Below are 21,177 nucleotides of genomic sequence, written 5' to 3' on the forward strand. Positions count from 1 at the left end.
CCTGTCATTCAGAAAGATAAATAAGGTTTTATGAACGCAGTTTCATGTTCATTCAAGACATTGCTAACGGACAGTTGAAGTTTTAAATGATCACTTGATTGAAAATCAAAACGAGTTTTCACACATACACCGGTGTTTCGGAAACTACCATCATCGCTTAAAATAAATTGAGCGCATTCATCATTATGAAAAGGCGCAAATTGTTACTCGTAATTTCATGCGTCGAAAATTCACTTGTAAAAAAGCTTCATCAGTCGAATCGCCAAACTAAAAAAGTAGAGGATTTGAGCCACTGTCTCCGCTGCGTTTAGAAACCCTTAATTATGATTTTTCAATTTTGTCATTTTCGATTTCACAGAACTAAGATTAAACATTACTACTTGATTGACACTTGCTTTCATTTTGATTCCACACAATTTCATAAAGATGACTCGCTACGTTTTGAGCTTCTCTACTCTTTCGATCCCAATCTTTGAAGATACTTACACACCTGCCCTTGATGAAAAAGCCTTTAATTGAAAGATAATTTATTGGAACAAGTTGCTTTTTGCAATTAATTGACCAATCAATGAGCTCACTGACAAGAATGAGTAACAAAGCAACGAGGACTATAACCTGAGGACTAAATCACTCGAAGTCCGATGAGTAGTTTTGGCTAGTTTTGTCTTCTCCCTCGAAAACCAGTTAGTTGATTGCATTACAACAAACTGCGCTCTGTTCTGCCCCCACTCGAACTGGTCTACTTCAGGTCTCTGTCTTCTAGGAACCTGTACTCGAACGTGAATCCTTCCTTGCGCCGCTGGGTCCACTTTTCATAGTCGAAATAAATATAACTTCCCATCTCGCAGTCGTCTGTGATCGTCTTCGGCTCCTCGTGTCGCTGGAACCACATCATGTACTTTGTGTGAAACCTCCACGACTGTTTCTTCAAAGCCTTTGCAGCCAAGTACTGCGCTTCGGTGCCTTCTAGATAGTAGAATATGAAGAAGAGTGTCTCGGTCGCCAGTCGTTCGAAGAACTCGACTGTATCTGAGTTTGCCAGGGGTTCTTTCGGGTAATAATTTGGCGTCGGGCATGGGTTCCGTGGCAGGTAAGGACGAAGGCGTTCCGAGTCACTGGCATGCGGCAGGTGTTCGAATGCCGCTTCGAGCATAGTCTGTTGGTACATGTGCTCTTTTCCCAGCTTAACTGGACCTAGTGGAGCAACCCCTAGGAGTGGTGGAATGTTTGTTTCTGTCCTGTACTGCTCGTCTTGACGGCGCAGCTTCTCCAGATATGCGGCGTCAGGAACTCCAGCAATCGTGCTTATCGTATCTTTCATATCTCCAGGACTCATACCACTGTTGTTTTCAGTCGAAGGAAAGGGACTTTTGTCTGTTGTTCCGGTAGTGCCAGTACCAGCACCAGCTGCCGAGGATAAATTAAGCGGCATACCATTCGCTCCGGATGAGAACGGAAATGAGTTTATTGCGTTGTTTCCGTCTCCTCCGTGTGAAATTGTCGAGATGGATTGCGCGGCCGAGTTTCCGTGAGGAAAGTTGTATCCAGCTTGGAATGCCTTGCTCAATTCTTTCGTGTCACCTAAATGGCCGGTAGTAGACATTGCTTGGTATGAATTGAAAGAATTAGCGACAGTATTACTGCTAGCTGCACTTGCAAAGGACAGATCGGACTCTAGAGTAGACAAAGTATTTCCAGACGACACTGCCAGGCTATCAATGTCACTGGATCCCGTTGAGAACTGAGAGCTCAAAGAGGGTGGCATCGGGAAACCAGATTGTGCGGTACCTTGCAAGGATCCGAACGCATCGATTCCCGTCACGTTCGAGTCTTGCAAGTCTGTTTGAGGCGTCGCACCTCTTTCGCTGCTGGCAGACGACGTCGTTTTTTGCTGACCTGCAGTTGTTGCGGAAAAGAGCGTCGGAGTGACTGTCGATGTTCTGGCAGCATGGTCGTTGTTTTGCTGGGAAGTTGGATTTGTATTGGAACTCGCAACAGCCGAGTAGCCGGTTCCTGCGGCCACTAAACTGCTGGGACCTTTTCCACTAGGTGTGGTAGGTCCTGTCAATCCTGAGTGTGGGCTATAGGGTGTGGGTGCTGGGCTGAATATTTTGTTGAGGTTCGCGGGACCGACACTTGACACTGATGTCGTAATGGACCCTGGACTTGTTGGGGCATTTGTTGTTGTTACAGTTGGCTTCACAGCTGTGGGTTTGTGTATGCTGGTGCTGGAAATATTGCTTGAAGCTGAACTATTCGAGGTGTTGTGTTGATTCATATTAGCTGACGGCGACGAAGAAGTCGCTTTTGTCGGTTGACTCGCAGCGTTTGGTGGAAACGACATCGCCGATGAGCTCGAACCCTTTCTCGGCGATGGACTTGTGATCTGTGAAGTTATCAGGCTTTCATCTTCTTCATTTTTCGAGGAATTAGACACAGCACTACCAAAATTTTCGGCGCCTGTCGCTGGAATAGAATCAGGCGTGATCTCAAAGTTGAACGCTTCAAAAACACTGTCGTCCTCTACGAAATCAGGCTCTCGACTTCTCTCTATGTAGTCTTTCAAAGTATCTTCAATAGTTCGAACTTCGTCTGGTTCCACTGAGTCATTTTCTAACATTCTTTTCAACATTTCCATCTTATTAATGTAGAAAGTATGTCTTGTTATACGTCCAGCTAGTTCTTCCGCCTTTTCAGCTTTGTCTTTGTCTTTCTTTTTGTTCGTCCTTGACTTCAGTTGTTCAACCTCGGCTTCAAACTGTTCTACTTCCAGGCTAATTTGGTCGACCATCTCAGACAGACATTCTGACATTTCCTCTTTAGCTTGTTCACGTGGATCTACTTTCGCTTCTTTTCCTAGACCTTCTTTACTGTAGGCCTTCGTCTTTGTATCTCGTTCCATGACCTTGAACCTTTCCATATGAGTCTCGATTAGTTTCCTTGCGTCTATAAGAGGTCTTTTGTCTTTGATGTCGTTGGACTGCATCCACGTTTTGATTTGGTCCCTTAGCCTCTGTAATTTTTTGATCTCTTTCTTCAGATCGGCTTCGAACTTCTCCTTCTGGTTGGTGTTGGTGGCATTCTGCACCTTCTGCCAGATCTCCTCAAAGTCTGCCGTTCCCTCGTGAACTCTTTTCAGACATCTGTCAATCTCCGCCTGTAGTTTCCGCTTGTCGCCCATTCGCTGTTCTTTTTTGGCTGCTTTTTGGGAGAGGGAAGAGGGAAATAAACGCTCCAAAGCGGACAAAATCAATCTGCAATACCACTTCGCATTTACTAGATGCTCTCGCAAATAAACGCAAAATCCACATCTCCATTATTTTGACAAATATTATTATTCATTAATTAATTTTCTACAATGAAACTATTTATAAATTGAAACCCTATTGATCAAAACTTCACAATATAAGATCAAATCTAAACAAAATCTATAAATCATGCAAAATTATCAAAGTCGACCATTTTGATCAGTTCATTCGGAACTAAGATGAAAGCTAAATCAAGCCACCTTTTTAGTAATGGAAAAATTGTTGTGCTGATACTACAAATGGAAATATGTTTATTGTTTTTATTCAAATTGGTTTTTACCAATTTGTTGAAGTTTCTTCTGATGAAAAAGTATTTTCCATCTCCGCTTCTGAACTACTTGAAGAAGAGCTACCAAAAGTCTCTTCAGTCGTGTTCGAGTTCGATATTGAAATCTCGTTTAAATTCAGAGGTAAGTGATGACTCATAATTTTTTTCATTAATTCTTTCTGCGTGTTGTCCACTTCGTACTCTTCATCATCTTCGTCTCCGATGACGTCGTCGCCTAGCGATGTGCCGTCGTACGTCTGTGTGTTCGTTGGAGAGAAAGAGGAAAACGTCTGTGCTTGAGAATTAAAGTTGTCGCTTTTGAGATCCACGTCTGAATTTAAGTTCTCCAAATTAGGACTTCTCTCTAAACGATCTCCAAAATTCAGAACAGCAAACGAATATACCGTTTTACAAGACTATTTGAAATTTTGAAAGGCTGGTTGTAGAATTTGAAATAGATAACAGGTCACAAGGACCCGTTGGCCTAAATCATCTCCAAACTCAGTTTAGGAAGCCTTACGAGTTTCAAGTTAACACTGAAACTGTCAAACTTCCAGTCAAGAACGTCAACAGACAAGTTCAAACATAGCCAATCGAAGATTGGAAAACAGTAATGAACGAAAGTAAACATGAAAAAAACACACTGACTTTCTTGGAAAAATCTAAAATCGAATTTAAAAGAAAAAAATAGATGCCCTTTCAGCTCTTTGAATTTCTAGAACAATTTATGATTTCCACTTTTTTGATAACATGAACCCAACGTCAGAAAATTGGAACAACAGGTAAACTTTTTATCCCGCTTGAAATCTAAAAATTAAATTCAACTTTCAAAACTAGAAATTGTTCACGTTGTTTACGCCATTTACACGTTCGTATTACTACGACTGCTAGTTACGTCACTTTCAGCAGATGAATTTCAATTGCAACTGAAAAAGTGCATATATACCTAGGTGCATTCATAAATGCATCAATATGAATGAATGCACATCTATAGTTATTAGAGACTTTGAAAATTTTTCCCAAAAAAATCAGCAAGACCTATATAAGAGTCTTCACTGCGTTCATTACTCTTAAAAAGGAACAAATAAACGACACCCAAAATTGAATTTTTCTGAAGTCGCATGTGACCCAGCCAGAACCAATCCCAGACCTTTGTCATCCAAAAATGGACGTTAACTTTTCATCATGTAAAATCAGATTCTGCTCCAGGAAAAAATTCTGTTCTACATTAACACAAAATCGAAGCGAAGCACAACTCGCTATATAACAAATAGAGCAGGCAAACTGTCGGCAGCAAAGTAGTGAAAAGCCGCTAATTTGAAAAAATAGACTACACCTATTAAATTTTCATGTTTGTCTCGATTTGTGTTGAATGAACTGAATTAACTCTAACTCTATCGGCTTCTTCCTCGTTCAATTCAATTCATATGAAACGCAGGTAAGATTATCAAAACCGTTTGTCCTATTCTTTTGGAGCTCGGCAGTATTAACTGCTTTTTGAAAATATAACTCTACTGAACTTAAATCACGTTATATTCGCAAAAACAAGCAAAACGAGGGCTAAAAAAGTTCGAAACAAAAAATAAAAAGATCTTGAGACAGGCCGCGACTAGGCCCAATTTGCGAGTACGCCCAATAAACCATTTGAGCTACTTATTTGTCCAAACAAGGTCTGGATTAAATTGAGATCCGGGGGTTTTTCAGCCACGCTATGTCCGGCACTGTGCTAGCGCCATAAATAATTCTATACTAGAACCGGTGCTCTTAAAAACAAATAAAATGTTCATTCAATGGTAACTGCGATCGAAAATGGGTTAGCCTATACAATATGATATTCACCGGTTTCTGTAATTTCCAAGTCCACGTCTTCTTCTGACATAGCCTCCTGCAGTAATCTCGCTCCAATAAAATGTCCGTTACCCCTCTTCTGACTAGGTGACTCGCCAACTTTAGTTTCTCCGTCACCCGATGGTCCCGGATTCTCATTGTGTTGACACAATTTTCCTGACCTGTTTGACAGTTTGCTTAGATCGTTCTTCGAAGGCAGACGATATGAAGCTTCCAGGGTGGACATGTTGAAACAGGGTTCTTCAGCAGTCACTGAAGTAAAATATCATTGAAGGTTGAGTGGATCAGAGCTTCGCACCACTTGCGATACCACACACATAGCATTGCAAGCTAGCATACAGAAAATGAAACAAAAGTCACTAAGTCGGAACACAATTCGAACACTTGAAAAACCATACCTACAAACGAATTTTCAGAAACTTGTTTTGAATGATGTTCAAATTGCAAACACAATAACTGGGGTTTAATAAGTAATCAGACACAAAAATTGATCGGCAACAAAGCCGGCAAAAGTTGGTTAGACTCCCGTTGAGCAAAACTGTTTTCAATTGAAAAACTTTTGACAGTTCCGAAGATCTAAATTTTTACGCTCCCCCCTCCGGAAACACACAAAAGCGTAAAAAATCAATTTTTCCAATAAAACAACGCTTAGATAAGTCACTTACTGCATAAAACATATTCAGAAACAACTGAAGCCAAACAACCAGCGAAAAAAACGAAAAAAATTACAAACTTAGTAAGCTTACAAGTTACAGTAACAAATCAAAACTCTTTCAGTTACAAAAAAATTACTTACAGTCCAGCAAAAATCCGTTACAAGGTAACTAAGCCAATTAAACATAAGCAGACACAACAGACCGACAATTTTTCGAAACAGAATACTTTTGAATAAAAAAAGTTCTGGCCTGGTTCGAACACAGGATCTTTACCACCTCAGGCGTAGTATTTTTGTCAAACATCATATGTGCCTGAAAAGCTAGTAGGGTTTGATTTAGATATTAGCCAAGCTATCTTATGTTTTTCTGTAAAATTTTGTTAAACATGAAAATTCCGTCATGGGGCAACTAAGCCGACAAAACATAATCAGACTAACATTAGTCCGAAAACTCTTTTGAAATTCAATATTTTGTCTTCAAAACTTAAAACATTACTTCTTAAAAGAACTGCCAGTAGTAACAGTAGACCAGTGGAATTTGCACGTGAATGAAGTCTAGCTATTCAAGTGATTTTGTTAAGCAAGTTGTTAACCCGAAAAAAAACTCGATATTCAGTTTGATAACGCTTGCTTATCGCAAGCGTAACCAGTAGTTTGATATAAATAACACTGAGACAAGTTTTCGAGAAAAGTCAAAACGTTTCCGAGAAACCAGCCAAATTTCAAAATTTTTCAAGTTCAACTTTTTCATCCAAGGCGATAGCTTTTTTAAAATTGTTTTTGACACCAATTGTGCAGAGAAAATTCACAACGGCTGTTTTTCGATGAAACCCTCAACCTCATATTCGGTAAGGTCGTTTTCGAGAAAAGGAAAAAATTTCAAAAAGTGTTCAAACTGTCAACACTCTTTAAGGCCATAAATCTTTTTCTACAAAAAAATATAGCCAACTGACAGTTGGAAAAGAGTAATGAATGCAAGTAAACAGAAAAAAACTTTGACTTTCTTGTAAAAAAGTCGAATTTCTAAACAAATAGCTCTTTGAATTTCTGGATTAATTTTTGACTAGCGTGTAACTCAAGTTTCCAAATACACGATCGAGATCTTGAAAATTTTTGAATATTTTTAAATCTAAGTTTTTTGAAAATTTTTGAAAAAAATTAGAAAAAAACGTCATATCTCGAAAAATATAAGAATTTGAGCAGCCATATTCGGAGGCAAGATTTGCAACCCCTGAGCATACCCTCAGAGTTTTCAACTACACGACAGAGATTTTCGAAATTTTTGAATATTTTTAAATCTAAGTATTGAAAAAATATATATATAAAACGTCATATCTCGAAAACTGCAAGGATTTGAGAAGTGAGATTTAGAGACAAGATTCGCAATCCCTGAGAGTACCGTGACAGTACCCAACTACAGGGTTGAGAATACAAAGTTTTATGAAATTTTTCAATTTCAAATTTGCTTATTTCAAAATTGATAAAATAATCCTTGACATCAAACTGGAAAATCGAAAAAAAAATTCTTAACCATTGCAATGTACGATATAGCTTAAACGTGCAAAACTTCTTTCGATAAACATGCAAAATTAATACGTTCAAAAAGCGTAAACATGGCGAGATAGTGAAGCCCGCATTAAAATATATATTATGTGGCAAAAGTAAAATATATATAAAAATGTAAGTTCCACTTTTATGAGCACAATTATTTGCAACTTGTGTTGGAAAAAAAGTGGATACCGTTGTGTTAATACACCAAAACCGAAATTACCCGTTACTTATATATCACCAAATACTTGTTGAAAAACTACCTCTGAAGGCAGCTGCAGTTACATCCCAGCCCATGTCATGGACAGCTTCCGATCCATACTTCCTCTCTATGGCTTCATTCTCCCTCATCTTCTGCTCACCAACCCTGTGACTCATCACAGAACTCAACTCACTCATGATCTCCCTCTGCGACCTCATCAGTCTCTTCTGTAGAGTGACTTGATCCTCTTCAGGGTGGAAGGTCACGCGCCCATAGTTGTCACCGTGACCCAGAGAAGACATCTGCTGAACCATTGAAATATAAAATCCAAAATCGCTTCAATTTATGATCTCATTTTTTTACAAGACCATTTACCTGGTTGAACTCATTTAAGGCGTCCTTTCCTAGGAACACATCATCTTCCGTCGTCTCCCTTGATGAGGAAAACTGGTCACACTTCAGATTAGCTACATACTGTCGCTCCATCGTTGTGACATCTTCACTTCTAGACTCACCGCCCGTAACGCCTTCTGCGCTTATTCCGTTCAACTCCATCTCATTTTCAACTTGTTTTTTCTTCTTTCGCTGAAGAAGCTGCAGATTCTCCACACAAGAGATAGCCGCTATTAACCTCTGAGTAACAATCTCCAAACTTCGTTCATCTGTTTCGCTTTGACGTTTGAACTCCGAAGCCAGTTTTGCTATTTCTTTCAAGTGGATGTTGAAGCTAGTCAGCACCGATTTCCAATTAGATCTCTCAAAGGACTCACTTGACATAGACTGTTTTCGCCGACCACTTAGGCTGTCGACGCTGACTTCTTCATCCTCAAAGTCCAGACCTAGGAAAAGATCTTGGACAAGGTCCAGTTCCTTTTCTAGATTCTGGGCAATGGACAAGTCGTAGTTGACAATAAAGGACTTGAAAACTGAGAAGAGATCGCTGGTCACGTTATCATTTCCTGCAAAGATAGGTTATCACATGCTTCAAAATCAAAAATCTACATTTAACCGTTTTTCGGTCTAAACTAAAACATCGTGATTAATGCGTTCATTATTTCGACCATTTGAAATTTTTCAGATTCAAGAAAACAATGGCTACATTTCCTCAGAATAAGTCTCCTCTCTAATAAATATGATTGAATGTCTCGGTACAACTGACCCGAGAAGAAAGAGTGAGCTAGACTCAGTACGATACTGAGGTAGAACTCCGTGACCAGTTCATAGTGTAATTGCACAATGGTTTCCAGCTTAGAACAGTGGTCATTGCCAGTCCCATCGCTGCCATCCGGATTGTCCTGGAGCGTCGTGATGACTTTTTCAACGTCCACTGATTCACACAGATGGCTAGAATAGGTCACCATCTTTTATTTAAAGTGGCAGCAAAGATGAGATACATTTCAGTTACCAATGAAGTACAATCGATTGAATGTTACATTTTATCCAAAAACCAATTGTGGCCGTGAATGGTCCGCAAGTTCTGGCACAAACAAGTAAAAGACCACTAGATAATAAAAAGAACCTGGTTCTCGAATGTATTGTAATAAGCAAGAGAGAACTAATCTACACAACGCACACGTCAATGAGTTGTACACACTCTCTAGGCAGTTGAGAACAGGAGTCCTGACAAGCGAGGATGTCCATGATGAGCACCTCGGTGAGACTGCGGAACAGGGGCACATTGGCTTCTATGGCTCCGATTTTGACCTACCAATAACTTTGGAATATAAGAACCGATATTGTCGTAACCAAAGTCAACACAGGCAAATATAAATGTTACTAATTCAAATGAGAACATTGATAGCCGGTAGTTGTGAATGTAACACAGAATGTTAAGACCACAATATTTGATGCTATAAAATTGAACACATAGGCGAAGCTGAGCTTCGCAATACTTGCGATGCAACAACCATAGTATGGCACACTGGCCAACAGAAGCTCATACTTCTAGAAAAAACTAGTTTCGACTTGCAATTGACTTGAAAAAATCATAACAGGTAGGACAATTTCCAGTGCTAAATTAGCATGGGTGCAAAATGATAGCAAAGCCGACAATCTATGAGCAAACTTGTTAGGAAAAGGAAACGTGTGAAAATGGAAACGATGCAACAGATTTAAAGGTTTGTTAGAATATGCATGGATTGTGGTTACTCATTGTTAATTGATTACAAATTTTCAATGTTTTTGAAAAAGCTTCAACTATTATTAGAAAATTTTTGTGGTTGAGACCCAACAAAGTTTCACTATTTGTGTCCATGAAAATAAATGATGATTCTGTGATGTCCGACTGCTTTAAATGAGCAATTTGATTTTAAATTAGCAACTTCAATTAATTTCAATCAGAAAGCTGAGCAACGAAAAATTGTAATAAAAAACTTTAATTTAAAAACCATCATATTGAAAAACTATTCAAGTTGAACCGAGGGGACTTCAATTCCAATCTGAATAAGCAAACTTCCAGCTTGGGATCGCATGTTTAGATTTTTTCTTCCGACCATTGAAAACGGATAGGCACTTTGTATTCGGGTGTGTTTTAGTTATTTTTTCCACGCAAAACCAGGTAACACTAATAATTATCGGACTGGGTTGAGTGATATATCAAATTAAATCCCTTTCAATCGTGATTCGGGCGTTGAGAATTTCCGAGTCTCGAGAAAAATCGGTTTGAAATTTTCGGTTTTTCGTCTTAATTCGACCGAACAAAGCGAGCAAATATAGCTGATTTTAATGGCTTAAAAGCTTCCAATAGCTTTATTTACACATAGGCGAAGCTTCGCTTTGCCAACACTAGCGAGAACACGACAAAAAGCAACTTTATAAAAAGCAATAAGAAAAGAATAAATAAGCCTCGAATTAGCAAAAATGCAGCTACGGCTGATATTCCAATCTGCGACCGTGAGATAATGAGTCATACACTCTAACCACTCAACCACGGAAGCTCAATAAGAGATAAAAGACTAAACACTAGCCACAAATAAAGGAGAGAACAGATGCTATACAATTTCCAATGCTAAAGTAAGTGAGCACTTTTAATGAAAACGTATTTTTACAAGTTAGGTTAGAAAAAGGTTCTTAATAAAATGTAAAAACGTAAAAAGGTAGTAAAAGGTAAAAACGTAACTAGCTAGTTATACTCATGTAACCATCACATCAAGTTTTTGAGTATTTTAGCGCCATTTTGGAATCAAAAAATTAGAACGTTCAAAATTTTTTTTGTTTTTCTAGTAGTTTTTATTCAAAATGAATTTTTCAATTTGCTCGTTCTACTATGAAAATCCAATATACCTAACCTGTAGTTTTTCATTCAGCTCCTTTTATCACACCACGCCAAAAAAAAACAACAGTAATTTGAAAAAAAAAACTTTTTTCTTGTATTTTTTAAGACAATTGTCGGAACATTCTACGCTACTTGCGCAGTAACCAGCTATCCTTGTTTTATTGTGGCGAGCCTTTCTATTGAACTTAGCTATTGAACAAAGGGGTTTCGAGAACAATTTTGAAGAATAGCTCCAAATTGCTCAAAAAAATTCTACTCGTCCAAATAGTGAAATTGCATTCAAAAATTATAACTTATTTAAAAGAATTGTCGATGTTAAAAAATGTCAATGTTAAAAAAATATTTAAAACATTTTCATGAAATTTCAATGTTATTAATATCTAACCTGACTGGCGAGTCCTCTGTGAGAGAAATTGAATCCGGAGTTGACATTTGAGAAGTCAGACAGATATTGCACTGCATTTTTAATGCACAGCTTAGAGTGCTCTGAAACAGCAACGATGAAATAGCAATGAAACAACTCACATGAAGTGTGCCTAAAAAATGGCGTTGCGCATGTATCTCATTAATAAAATCTTAGTCGGTTGAAGAAAATCTCTTTCTACTATTACCCTTACGTGATAACATTGTCGAATATTCGCCTGCCAGACATACTGACACAAATGCAACGTCGCAATCGCAAACAGCATGGCAAAATATTTAACAAAAATGTCAAAAAAAGGTGCCTAAACAGAATTGAACCTGAAAAAATCAGGCGATTGACCAAGACCAGAAAGGTGTGCATATCAATATGCATTTAAGGATCTAACAACTGACCTAATGATGCGATGAGAGTTGAGACTAAGTATGAGAGTCTAAGGTAATAGAAGAACTTGAAGATGAGCATGAGGAGGTAGAGGACAGTGCAGGCGGCCAGGAGAACACTGAGACCAATCAAGGACAGCTGCAGTGGAGTGTGATACTCTTCAGGCAGGAGGGAGAGAAAGGAAACTGTCTGAGAGGAGGCTTGCCAACCTGAATCATTCAAAAAGAAGACACATTAGCCCATGGCCCGATAATGAATGATACACAACTTCGTCTTCAATTTTTATTACACTATGGTTTCAAAAAACATCTTAACAATCTTTTTCACGTATCATAACACTAATTATGAGAGCATAGTTAAGCTTTTAAAACGCTTGAAGACTTTGTACTGTTTTCTATGTTTTGTACTGTTTTCGAAGACTATGCTTGTTTGCTTTCTAAAATCTCTAAAAACACTAGCTATAAAAAACAAGAACCTTTTAATCTTGATCTGGTAGCTGTCATCCTTACTTCATCAATCGTGAAAAATGATTCGCCGAATACAAAATAGCCAACACACGAAAACGCCAGTGAGGATAACACCAACATGAAGCATATCTTCAACTCTCGCACTGCAAAAACACTCGGACACCTCGTTTTGATGTAAGCCTTTTTCAAAGTCATATGCAGCAGATCTGAATCCTTCTGCGATACGAGCTGATACTTCAAGCATGTGTCAATCAACCTCCAGTTTAAGTAGTTTGACAATGAATTGATTCTGAAGCTATTTTTCTTCGAATAAGTTTGTGTCTGTTTACTAATCGTTGGACTGTCGATGTCCATTAGAGATTCTCGACTTGCTTTTAGAGATTCTTTGCTGGCATTTTTACTATCTACACGCCTTCTGAACTTGAACTGAGGATTTGCTGTGGAATTATTTCTGTGCCTTAGAGATGATGAAGTTCTGTTTTCTTGCAGATTTGCAGTAGGAATATTAAAGTTGTCATTGTCTGACGAATCTTCATTTTCGGTGCATTCTTGAAAAGCACTCATTGTAATATTTCCTCTAATTCTGCCCATGGTAGCGCGGTTTACGTTAAAAATGTGTCACAATAATAAAGATAAGAAAACATTTTGAATGGCAATAAAGTTTTCCTTTTTACTGTATTCATTAGATCTAAAAATGAAACGAATGAGAAACGTCAACACAAACAAAACACTTCACAAAAAATTATGCGGCGAATAAGGATCTATTAAAAAATCTTTTCCACAGACTTCTAATTAATCTTACACCAAGTATCCAAATTTCGGTTTTTTCTTCGGTCTGTCCTCAAAATATTTATACTCCTTCAGAATTTTTGTAATTTCATTGCTATATGCTTCTTCTTCTGTCAAGAACAGCTCGCTGTAATCTTGCCTCCAAACTATAGCTCTTCTCTCGGGGTCTATTTCATCTTCATGCAACGCTATATGCTTGCTATACTCTACCGTGTTCCAAATTTGATCCCATTTTTTGTCGATATAAGTATCTTTATCATGTCTAGTATACAAATCAGGGTGGTACTGTTCAAAGTATGAGATGTCTGCATTTCTTGGAAACTTTTCATAGGGTGCAACATAAGCTGGTGGACTGTCCCATTCGAAACCCGGTTCCCTTAAGCGCAGAGTAGAATGAAACGTCTCAGTTACACTTCCATCCCACTGAGCTTGGAAGAATGACAAAGACATCGGCGTCATAACCTCTTCAAATTTTTGACAGAACTTCAAAGTCGAAAAAGTTCTACGTTCCAAAGGACAATCACTTTTGAATTTAAAAAAATCACCATCGAAATGAACTCTTTCTTTATGATGAAACGCAAGCATAACATATCTATGAAACCCCGTGCCTCTGTATGGTATAGGCGGCAAATACGGAACTAATTCCTCCCCATCTTTTGAATTTTGGTTAGACTTGATATTAGAAACAGCCCAGTGAATGTTTTCAGCCTCGGCGTCAACTAGACTGCCATCCGGGCAAGCCATAATTAGAGTCCAAAAAAACTCTTTAGGTTCGGTTCCGCTACAATCCAGTCTAACTCTCGGCTTTTCACTAGTTTGGGTTGGCGTCAGAATATTTCCATAGAATACTCGTATATCGTCTATAAATTTTGTCTCTAATGGAAAAACGTTATTGAAGTCGGCTCCTTGGAAAAGATCATCAAACACTCCATAATCGTGTATCAAAGACTTGATTTGAGTATGGCTTTCGAGAGCAACGAACTCTTTAAAAGCTTCTTGAGTACTTACAGTCAATGTCCCGAGACGTGAGTTTTCCTCAAACCATGCTACTTGCTGCTCCGTTCTTTTCGGCATTTCAAATTTTTTAGGTTTGACGTTAAAGCCAATATTCAAGGGAACTCCCGACTTCGATACATTTTCCAGTTCGTTAGGCCTGTTGATCCTGTCGGCTGGGTGAACTTTCATGTCTTCGTATGACAGAACCCGCTTTTTTGGTTTGGGCTGGAACTTCTCTGCTAAGTAGAAACTTCGGCTGGAGGTCACAGGCAGAGCACGATATAAAATACAGTTAAGCAATTTCTTTCGGCTCAAATCCATTTTATTAATGATAATCAATTCATCACATCTAAAACAGTAAAACTAACGTCCAAATGAACCATGAGCCCTCAATAAAATCATTTCGCTAGCATAATTGAAAATGATTGCTAATACAATAGGAGAAATTCATTAAGATAATACAGTACTTTCAACTGAGCGAATATAATTTGCTCTTTTCTCGAAAAATCTAGATTTCTGTTTATTTTGCTCCACGCCTCCAATTCCTCTCATATACATTTGGCGACCTATGTCACAAGAAATCAACAAGTTCGCCTGGCATCCAATTTTAGCTAAATCTAGAGCATCTTTCGACCAGTCGTTATTCACGAGCATGTAAGTCAGTGCTCGGTCACAACCCTGGAACCCTTTCCTAGAGCGGCACGCAAAGAGGAAGCCTTCGAGTGCACTTTTTGGTATAACGCCGCCTGAAAAACAAAACAAAACCGCTTCAACGAGCGTTTCTAGATGAACATATTTGCAAAACGAAAATCATTCATTTTCAAAAACAATTTTAAAGCGTTTATTGAATGAGGTAATGACCAGCCTATTGTAAAAGAAATGATCGAATTTAAGGTTAAACTATTTCTTATCACAAAAGACTATCAAAAAAGACTTTACCATTTTGTTTGGTAAGATATACTCCATAATTGTAGCAGGAAGTAGCGAATCCATAATCGCATCCCTTTTTCTCCCACGAAACCCAGTGCTCTTTCGACATTGGATCTTCTTTAGCTGGCTTGTCTGATCCATGTTTCGACAGCATCAACGATAATCTGTGGCAACTAAAACATGCTGCTAAGTTATTCGTCAATTCATTATACACCGTTTTATCGAAATATTTCCACATTATATATCTTACAAAACTCTCCACGCACAGAAGCGATAAGACCAAATAACCATCCCACAGATTCTATCAAAACAGTTTGTAATATTATCGACCTCGATTTTTTTCAAGGACCAGCAAAACTCAATCAGAAATTAAGAAGATAATCTCAGCTAAAAGGTTTGAAGAAGATAACAATATTGATGCGCAAGAGAAACACGATACTCTGAGAAAACTTTCCACAATAATCGCGGTGCAAATCTCAACTCTTCTCTTTTGAACAGAACCGAAAATAACGTTTTATTAAGTTATTTATTAATTTTTTTCAATTATTGAGTTCCTATAAAAAAATTTTTAACTTTCAAGACTAATGAATTTTATGAATCTATTAAAATTGACATTTTTAAGGGGTCTTTTTTGCTGCACGGCCCGAAATTCACCGTTATTGATGTTTGGATCACTGAAAATTGGATCATAATGAGTGAACCTGATTGATAAATCATTTACTACAAAAAAATCTGAAATTCAATTTTAAGCATGAAGTTCATTTTTAACGCTTTGCTTATTTTAGGTCGTATCACAGAAAAGACTGTTATTTCATGGCACTAAGAACAATTGAGAAGAGAGGCGAAACAAAGATATATGCCAGTGATCAGGCGTTAAAATCTGATGTAACAATGCACCATGCATATCAAACTTTTTCCAAAAACAGAATACTTCAAGAGTAGCCATAATCCAGTCATTCTCTAACATAACTATGGTCGTAAAGGCTCATTTGGCAGACGCAAACCAAGCAAAAGAACCATTTCTGAAAAACAAGAAAAATCGGGGTTTCTAGCAACTTTTTTTTTCAATCAGATTAAATAATGGTTTTAAAACTTGATTACAGCAAGCTAAATTCAAGACAAGGCTACATTCATTGCTTTCATGTGAACATTAGAAGAAATCACAATTATTTGATTGTCACAACTCATACATTGCAACCCAGTGTGCTTTTGTTCGGATTTTCGATAAGAAAGTAACGGAATATTTGTGCTCGGGGTGGGGTTTTTTTTTCAGACAAAATTTTGACTTTTTAATTAGCCATTTTTGACGGGATTTTTTTATCATTCAAAAGCTATTGTTGTCCTGAGCTTAAATTTGAAAAGATAATTTACCTGTGATGATTTTTCGTAAAGTTAGGGGGGTTTAAAGATTGCCATTTTGGTCAATTGGGGCAATTAACGCGCGATATATTTCGCGCTATTAACGCGTAAGCGGAGACTCAATCCATCTTAGAAATTGTTCCAAACAGTTTGAAGGAAGCTTATTTTCCATAATTGATTTTTTACTGAGAGCAAAACCTATCACTGCGTACTTTATATGGCCTGTGGCGGATGATTTTCAAAAAAAAAGAATTCAAATTTTAGAAGAAAAAAATTTCATTTTATTTTATTACATTTAATTTTCTTTTAATGTTATTACTGATCCATAAACCTCAAAAGGCAACCAAAACATTCAGGGCATCGCCTTAATACGAGCAGTCTTGTCTAGAATTAAGAAAAGCGTTTGATACCGTTGACTACAAGCTTCATTTTGAACAAATGTTAAGATTACGGTATAAGATCACTAGCATATGATATTCTAGTTTCAGTTCTATCAGAGTCTGTAAGCATCAATGACTCTTAGCAAAAAAAAATCACCACCGATGAAGTTCTCAGAGCATCATAATCTTAAAAGAGCAAACAAAACTAGAGATCAGCTCTAAAACACCAGAGTTTCAAATTTTACAAAAAAATTTAAGTCTGAAAAAATATGAAAATACATTGACGAGATCAAAAGAATGGTAGGACGAAAGCGAACTGACTTTGAGGATAGACAAAAACCAAAACAGTCAGATTCTCAAAACGGAAAGAAAAAAACTACTACTACTACAATTAAATGAACTACAGAAACATAGATTAAAAGTCCGTTTTTTTGGGTTTTCTTATCACGAGAAAAACTGGAACTCAAAGATCACAATGAAGTAGTTGATAAAAGGTAATAAATTCATTGGAATGATTTGTCAATTGCGCAAGATTCTTAATGAACAGCAACTGAACCAGTTTTTACTTAGCAATGTTAAACCTGTTATTCAATATGACGTATTAATATACGGGTCGACTTCAAAAGCAAACCTTGACAAGATTGATCTCAACATTAACAGATTAACTAGTGCCTTAACCGTCAAGAACAAGTTTGGATCAGTATAATTATTGCTGGAAATAATGTAAAAGAGTTTCGTTTATACAAACTCTTAAAACTTCTATGAACACAGAATCGCAATGAAAGTAAATCTGTGACTCTTAGTAAAAAAAATCACATCCGATGAACTTTTCAAAGTGCATCACAATCTTACAAGTGCAAAAACAAACTAGAGATCAGCTCTAAAACACCAAAATTCTCAATAGTTACCAGAACTCAAAAACTCTTCAACTGTCTCACAAATCCTTTTCCGACTTTGTTCAAAAAGATTTGCTTAAAGAAACGGAATGAAATTAACAACTTTTCTACAATCCTAATTAAATCATTTTTTTTCGCACTGAGAGACGTATGAAAACAGGCATAATTTATCTAAAGACGATCTTCCAGACTGAGTTCATTTAAATGATCATTTAAACAAATTAAATTGATCAAAGTGAACTTATCTTGGAAACCCCTTTTAAATGTTCGAAGCAGAGGCGAAGCTGAGCTTCGCATCACTTGCGATACAAAACAAGAAAGCCGCTAAGTCGATAAAAAAATTCGAAAAAAAAAACTTAACCTATCGAAAGATATCAAGGCTAGTTTTCAAACATAAACGTGCCCAGCCAATAGAATGGAAAATACGCATCGAAAGAAAAACTTATCAAGCGGCAACAAAGACGGAAATACCTTAGCAGAAACCCTTAAAGCCGAAAATGATCGAAAAATGAAATAAGTCCCCCCACACACACACACACACACACACACACACACACACATACTCATACACAAACTTATTCGCGCATCAAATGAAACAATCTGAGGCTACTAAGCCGTTATAATATTGGCCGAAACCTTTTCAGCCAGAAAAAAAAGAAATAGCCAAAAAAAGTCGAAAAAAATTAATACTAATAAGAAGTTATCAAGTCCCCTCTCCCGCAAAACACATGCTCGTAAGAAACTTATATGAGGCCAAAAAACCGATATAATATAGGCCGAAACCTATCAAGCTGAACGTAATGAAAAATAAATGAAAATTTTTTTTTAACAAATCGAGTTGGTTAAATTACAACCAACATAAAAAGAAAATTTTGAATAGGAGAGACAATTTCGAATAGGACACAAAATTTATCTGTAGCGGTTAAATTGCTGCTAATAGGCATCCAGTAAATGAGTCGAGATCAAAACAGTCCTGTGAACAAAGTTAATTACGGGGAAAACTAGTACCCCATTGCAATACCCCTGTTTATCGCAAGGGTAATTATTACACAGAGGCGTAGCTGCGCTTCACAAACACTTACGAGAACACGAGCCTCACGCACTATCCATTCAGTCACGGAAGCTTAACAACCGACAAACACTAATCACGAAAAAAGCAGCTGCATATGCTAATAACCTGCCAATGCCATTCCGCAAAAGTGGCACAAATACAAATAGACTCAATTTTGCATGTAATAATTTGAAATATAAAAAACTGAAGGCATCCACACCAAGTTTGCATGAAACAAATCGCAAAGCATAGAACCACATTATTTCAGATTATGAATTTCAAAAAATTACGAGATATATTGAGTTAAAAAATTTCTGAAATCGAGTTTTTTATTGTCACGTTGTTTGAAACAAATAGTTTTTTAGGTTCATTTGGTGAATTAAAAATGCATCAACTGTGTTAAATTATTACTATTCGAATGTCACAGCACGTGCTATCAAAAAGCTGTAAGGTGCCGCATCATAAAGACGCCGCACCAATAATTGCGACTTAAGTTGAAAAAAAGAAGCTTCGCAAGTGTAAAGAGGAGAACGAAAAGGCAAATTAACCTTTCAACAAATCGTCTGAAAGTTATGCATCAAAAACAGCAAAAATTCCTAGATTTCAACAACCTCCATCATTCATTACAGGGATATACTTAAATTATTTATGACAGTGAAAATTGATTAAATCACAAAAAAACGCAATTATTTAAACAATTTTTTACACCATAAAATTGACGCTCGTGTGAGCTAGGAGGAGCCTAGTTCGCTCTATCTTACATTACAATTATCATTTGAAGATGGTCCAACTTAAATGGTTATTGCTTAATTTCAAATTGATAGCAAAACTTTTTTTTGATACCTTTAGGTAATTACCAGAAAAGCCGTTAAACAGCTTTAAATGACAAAAAACGCCACTAAACTGTTTTCAAATTTAATTTCCATTTTTAAAACAATAGAAACCTAACGCCATGTAAGCTTTCGCAAAATAAAGCGAAAAGATGAAGCGAGTTTAAATCAGCTACGAAAATCACTGCCCACCAACCTATGTCCGTACTTTCGTTTGTCGCAATTTTCAGCAAACAGCTTATAGGCAGTCTGCCTATCTTCCTTCACTGTATTGTAGAATGCTCCTAGCCCATCACATGCGAATGCATCTTGTTCAGCGCTACAGTTGTAGGTGTATTCGAGAAATAGGACTTCTAATGAGGCTTTCACGTCCTCTTGTGTGTTGTAGATACCAGTTGGCATGGTAGTGTCGAAGCTCAAATCATTTCATGTCTTGAAAATTAAATAACAAGGATAGCCGCCTGCTGCGCAAGTAGCTCAGAATGTCACGATCACAATTATTCCAGTTAAGAAAATCATAAATCACGAGAAAAATCTGGACACAGAAGCGAAGCTATGCACTACTTGCGATACATCACAAACATGACATGTCATGCAAACCGACAAACAAAAAATTGTGAAAAAAGTTCCTTGAAAAAACGTTTCTCAAATGAAGTCTCGATTGAACTTCGTTTTCAGGAAAAGATGTCGAGAAAGGCCATTGCTAAGAGTAAAGCATTGAATTAAAATTTATGAATTGGTAACCGAAAAAAAACTTGTGTAGACGCCAATTAAGCCAAAGAATTTGGCATAATAAACTTCGAGCTACAAAAAAATTCAAAACTTTCAAGACTCGCATACCCCCAGCAAAAACCAGAACGAAAACAAAAAATTTCCCTTCAAGTGACACAACTTGAGACAAAGAATAGCCGAAACCTTAATTCGAGTGAACGGTTTAGCCAGCGATGTACGTTTAGAAAAAATAAAATGTAATTAAAACTTTTCAGAAAAATTACAAAAATTGTTGACATCAATTTCAATTTTTCGGAAACTCTTTAAATATTCTAGAGCAATTTAAATTTTTTGGAAGTCTAATAATCAGGCTTTTGAAAAAGCTCGTTCTGCGTTGGCCGAAGATGGCATCAAATTCAGTATAGTTCTCATGATTTCTGCCAGTTTTGGGTAGTTTTTGTGATTTTTAGACAAGAAATAAAAGCAGTTTTTGCGGGCAAATCTATTTCCAACTAAAATTGATCATTTCGTCGGCATGACTCAATTTGTTAGCTTTTCCTGAGGTATCCTGAAATGTGAAATTTATGGACTCAAATAAACTGTCAACCGGGTTCATAGTACTTATATTAGAGTTTTCAATTGGCGCATTCGAAGTGTCAACAACTTTGGCGTCGGTTCGAACCCCGCTCGTACCGCGATTTAACTTTTTTCGATTTAAGACTCGTATTTCACATAGAAATTTATATTAATTTGAATTGTTTTTTTAAATGGACATCACTGGGTTTAGCACAAAAAAAAACAGAAAGGAATTTATAATACGTAAGAGTTTTTAACTATTAAACTATTTCGGAATGAATTCA

At 37.1% G+C, this 21,177-nt stretch overlaps 4 protein-coding genes across 5 annotated transcripts; all 4 read right to left on the bottom strand.

Moving 5' to 3' along the window:
- Positions 1–510: 510 nt before the first annotated feature.
- LOC134841202 (CCR4-NOT transcription complex subunit 3-like) lies at positions 511–3,277 on the bottom strand. Its single transcript, XM_063857033.1, has one exon. The coding sequence runs from the start codon at positions 3,179–3,181 to the stop codon at positions 740–742; it is 2,442 nt and encodes an 813-aa protein (XP_063713103.1). The 5' UTR covers positions 3,182–3,277; the 3' UTR covers positions 511–739.
- A 99-nt stretch (positions 3,278–3,376) lies between these two features.
- Positions 3,377–13,060, bottom strand: LOC134841201 (uncharacterized). 2 transcript variants are annotated; one of them, XM_063857032.1, is made up of 9 exons: positions 12,384–13,060; positions 11,920–12,117; positions 11,489–11,589; positions 9,403–9,533; positions 8,989–9,173; positions 8,205–8,788; positions 7,891–8,131; positions 5,416–5,676; positions 3,377–3,940 (listed from the first exon to the last, which is right to left on the bottom strand). In XM_063857032.1, the coding sequence occupies exons 1-9, from the start codon at positions 12,964–12,966 to the stop codon at positions 3,585–3,587; spliced, it is 2,640 nt and encodes an 879-aa protein (XP_063713102.1). In that variant the 5' UTR covers positions 12,967–13,060; the 3' UTR covers positions 3,377–3,584. The 2 variants fall into 2 exon arrangements, with proteins under 2 accessions (XP_063713102.1, XP_063713101.1); XM_063857031.1 differs by having other exon boundaries at positions 7,891–8,134.
- An 89-nt stretch (positions 13,061–13,149) lies between these two features.
- LOC134842608 (large ribosomal subunit protein mL38-like) lies at positions 13,150–20,034 on the bottom strand. The gene is made up of 3 exons (XM_063859023.1): positions 19,803–20,034; positions 15,100–15,263; positions 13,150–14,906 (listed from the first exon to the last, which is right to left on the bottom strand). The coding sequence occupies exon 3, from the start codon at positions 14,479–14,481 to the stop codon at positions 13,174–13,176; it is 1,308 nt and encodes a 435-aa protein (XP_063715093.1). The 5' UTR covers positions 14,482–14,906; positions 15,100–15,263; positions 19,803–20,034; the 3' UTR covers positions 13,150–13,173.
- On the bottom strand, positions 14,820–20,008 carry LOC134841732 (cytochrome c oxidase assembly factor 7-like). Its single transcript, XM_063857768.1, has 3 exons — positions 19,803–20,008; positions 15,122–15,263; positions 14,820–14,906 (listed from the first exon to the last, which is right to left on the bottom strand). The coding sequence occupies exons 1-3, from the start codon at positions 20,006–20,008 to the stop codon at positions 14,820–14,822; spliced, it is 435 nt and encodes a 144-aa protein (XP_063713838.1).
- Positions 20,035–21,177: the final 1,143 nt, after the last annotated feature.

The sequence above is a fragment of the Symsagittifera roscoffensis genome, chromosome 3 (assembly GCF_963678635.1).
Source record: "Symsagittifera roscoffensis chromosome 3, txSymRosc1.1, whole genome shotgun sequence".
In the NCBI taxonomy this organism is placed as follows: Eukaryota; Metazoa; Xenacoelomorpha; order Acoela; family Convolutidae; genus Symsagittifera; species Symsagittifera roscoffensis.

Bases quoted from the DNA above. Each gene is read 5' to 3' on its own strand.
- LOC134841202 (XM_063857033.1), bottom strand. From the start codon at position 3,181: ATGGGCGACAAGCGGAAACTACAGGCGGAGATTGACAGATGTCTGAAA.
- LOC134841201 (XM_063857031.1), bottom strand. From the start codon at position 12,966: ATGGGCAGAATTAGAGGAAATATTACAATGAGTGCTTTTCAAGAATGC. The intron at 11,590-11,919 runs GTCAGTTGTTAG...TTGCTGTTTCAG, and splicing joins AACTCTCATCGCATCATTAG to AGCACTCTAAGCTGTGCATT. The intron at 9,534-11,488 runs GTTAGATATTAA...AGTTATTGGTAG, and splicing joins ACAGAGGACTCGCCAGTCAG to GTCAAAATCGGAGCCATAGA.
- LOC134842608 (XM_063859023.1), bottom strand. From the start codon at position 14,481: ATGGATTTGAGCCGAAAGAAATTGCTTAACTGTATTTTATATCGTGCT.
- LOC134841732 (XM_063857768.1), bottom strand. From the start codon at position 20,008: ATGCCAACTGGTATCTACAACACACAAGAGGACGTGAAAGCCTCATTA. The intron at 15,264-19,802 runs GTTGGTGGGCAG...AGCATGTTTTAG, and splicing joins AAACGAAAGTACGGACATAG to TTGCCACAGATTATCGTTGA. The intron at 14,907-15,121 runs GTATATCTTACC...TTTGTTTTTCAG, and splicing joins CTTCCTGCTACAATTATGGA to GCGGCGTTATACCAAAAAGT.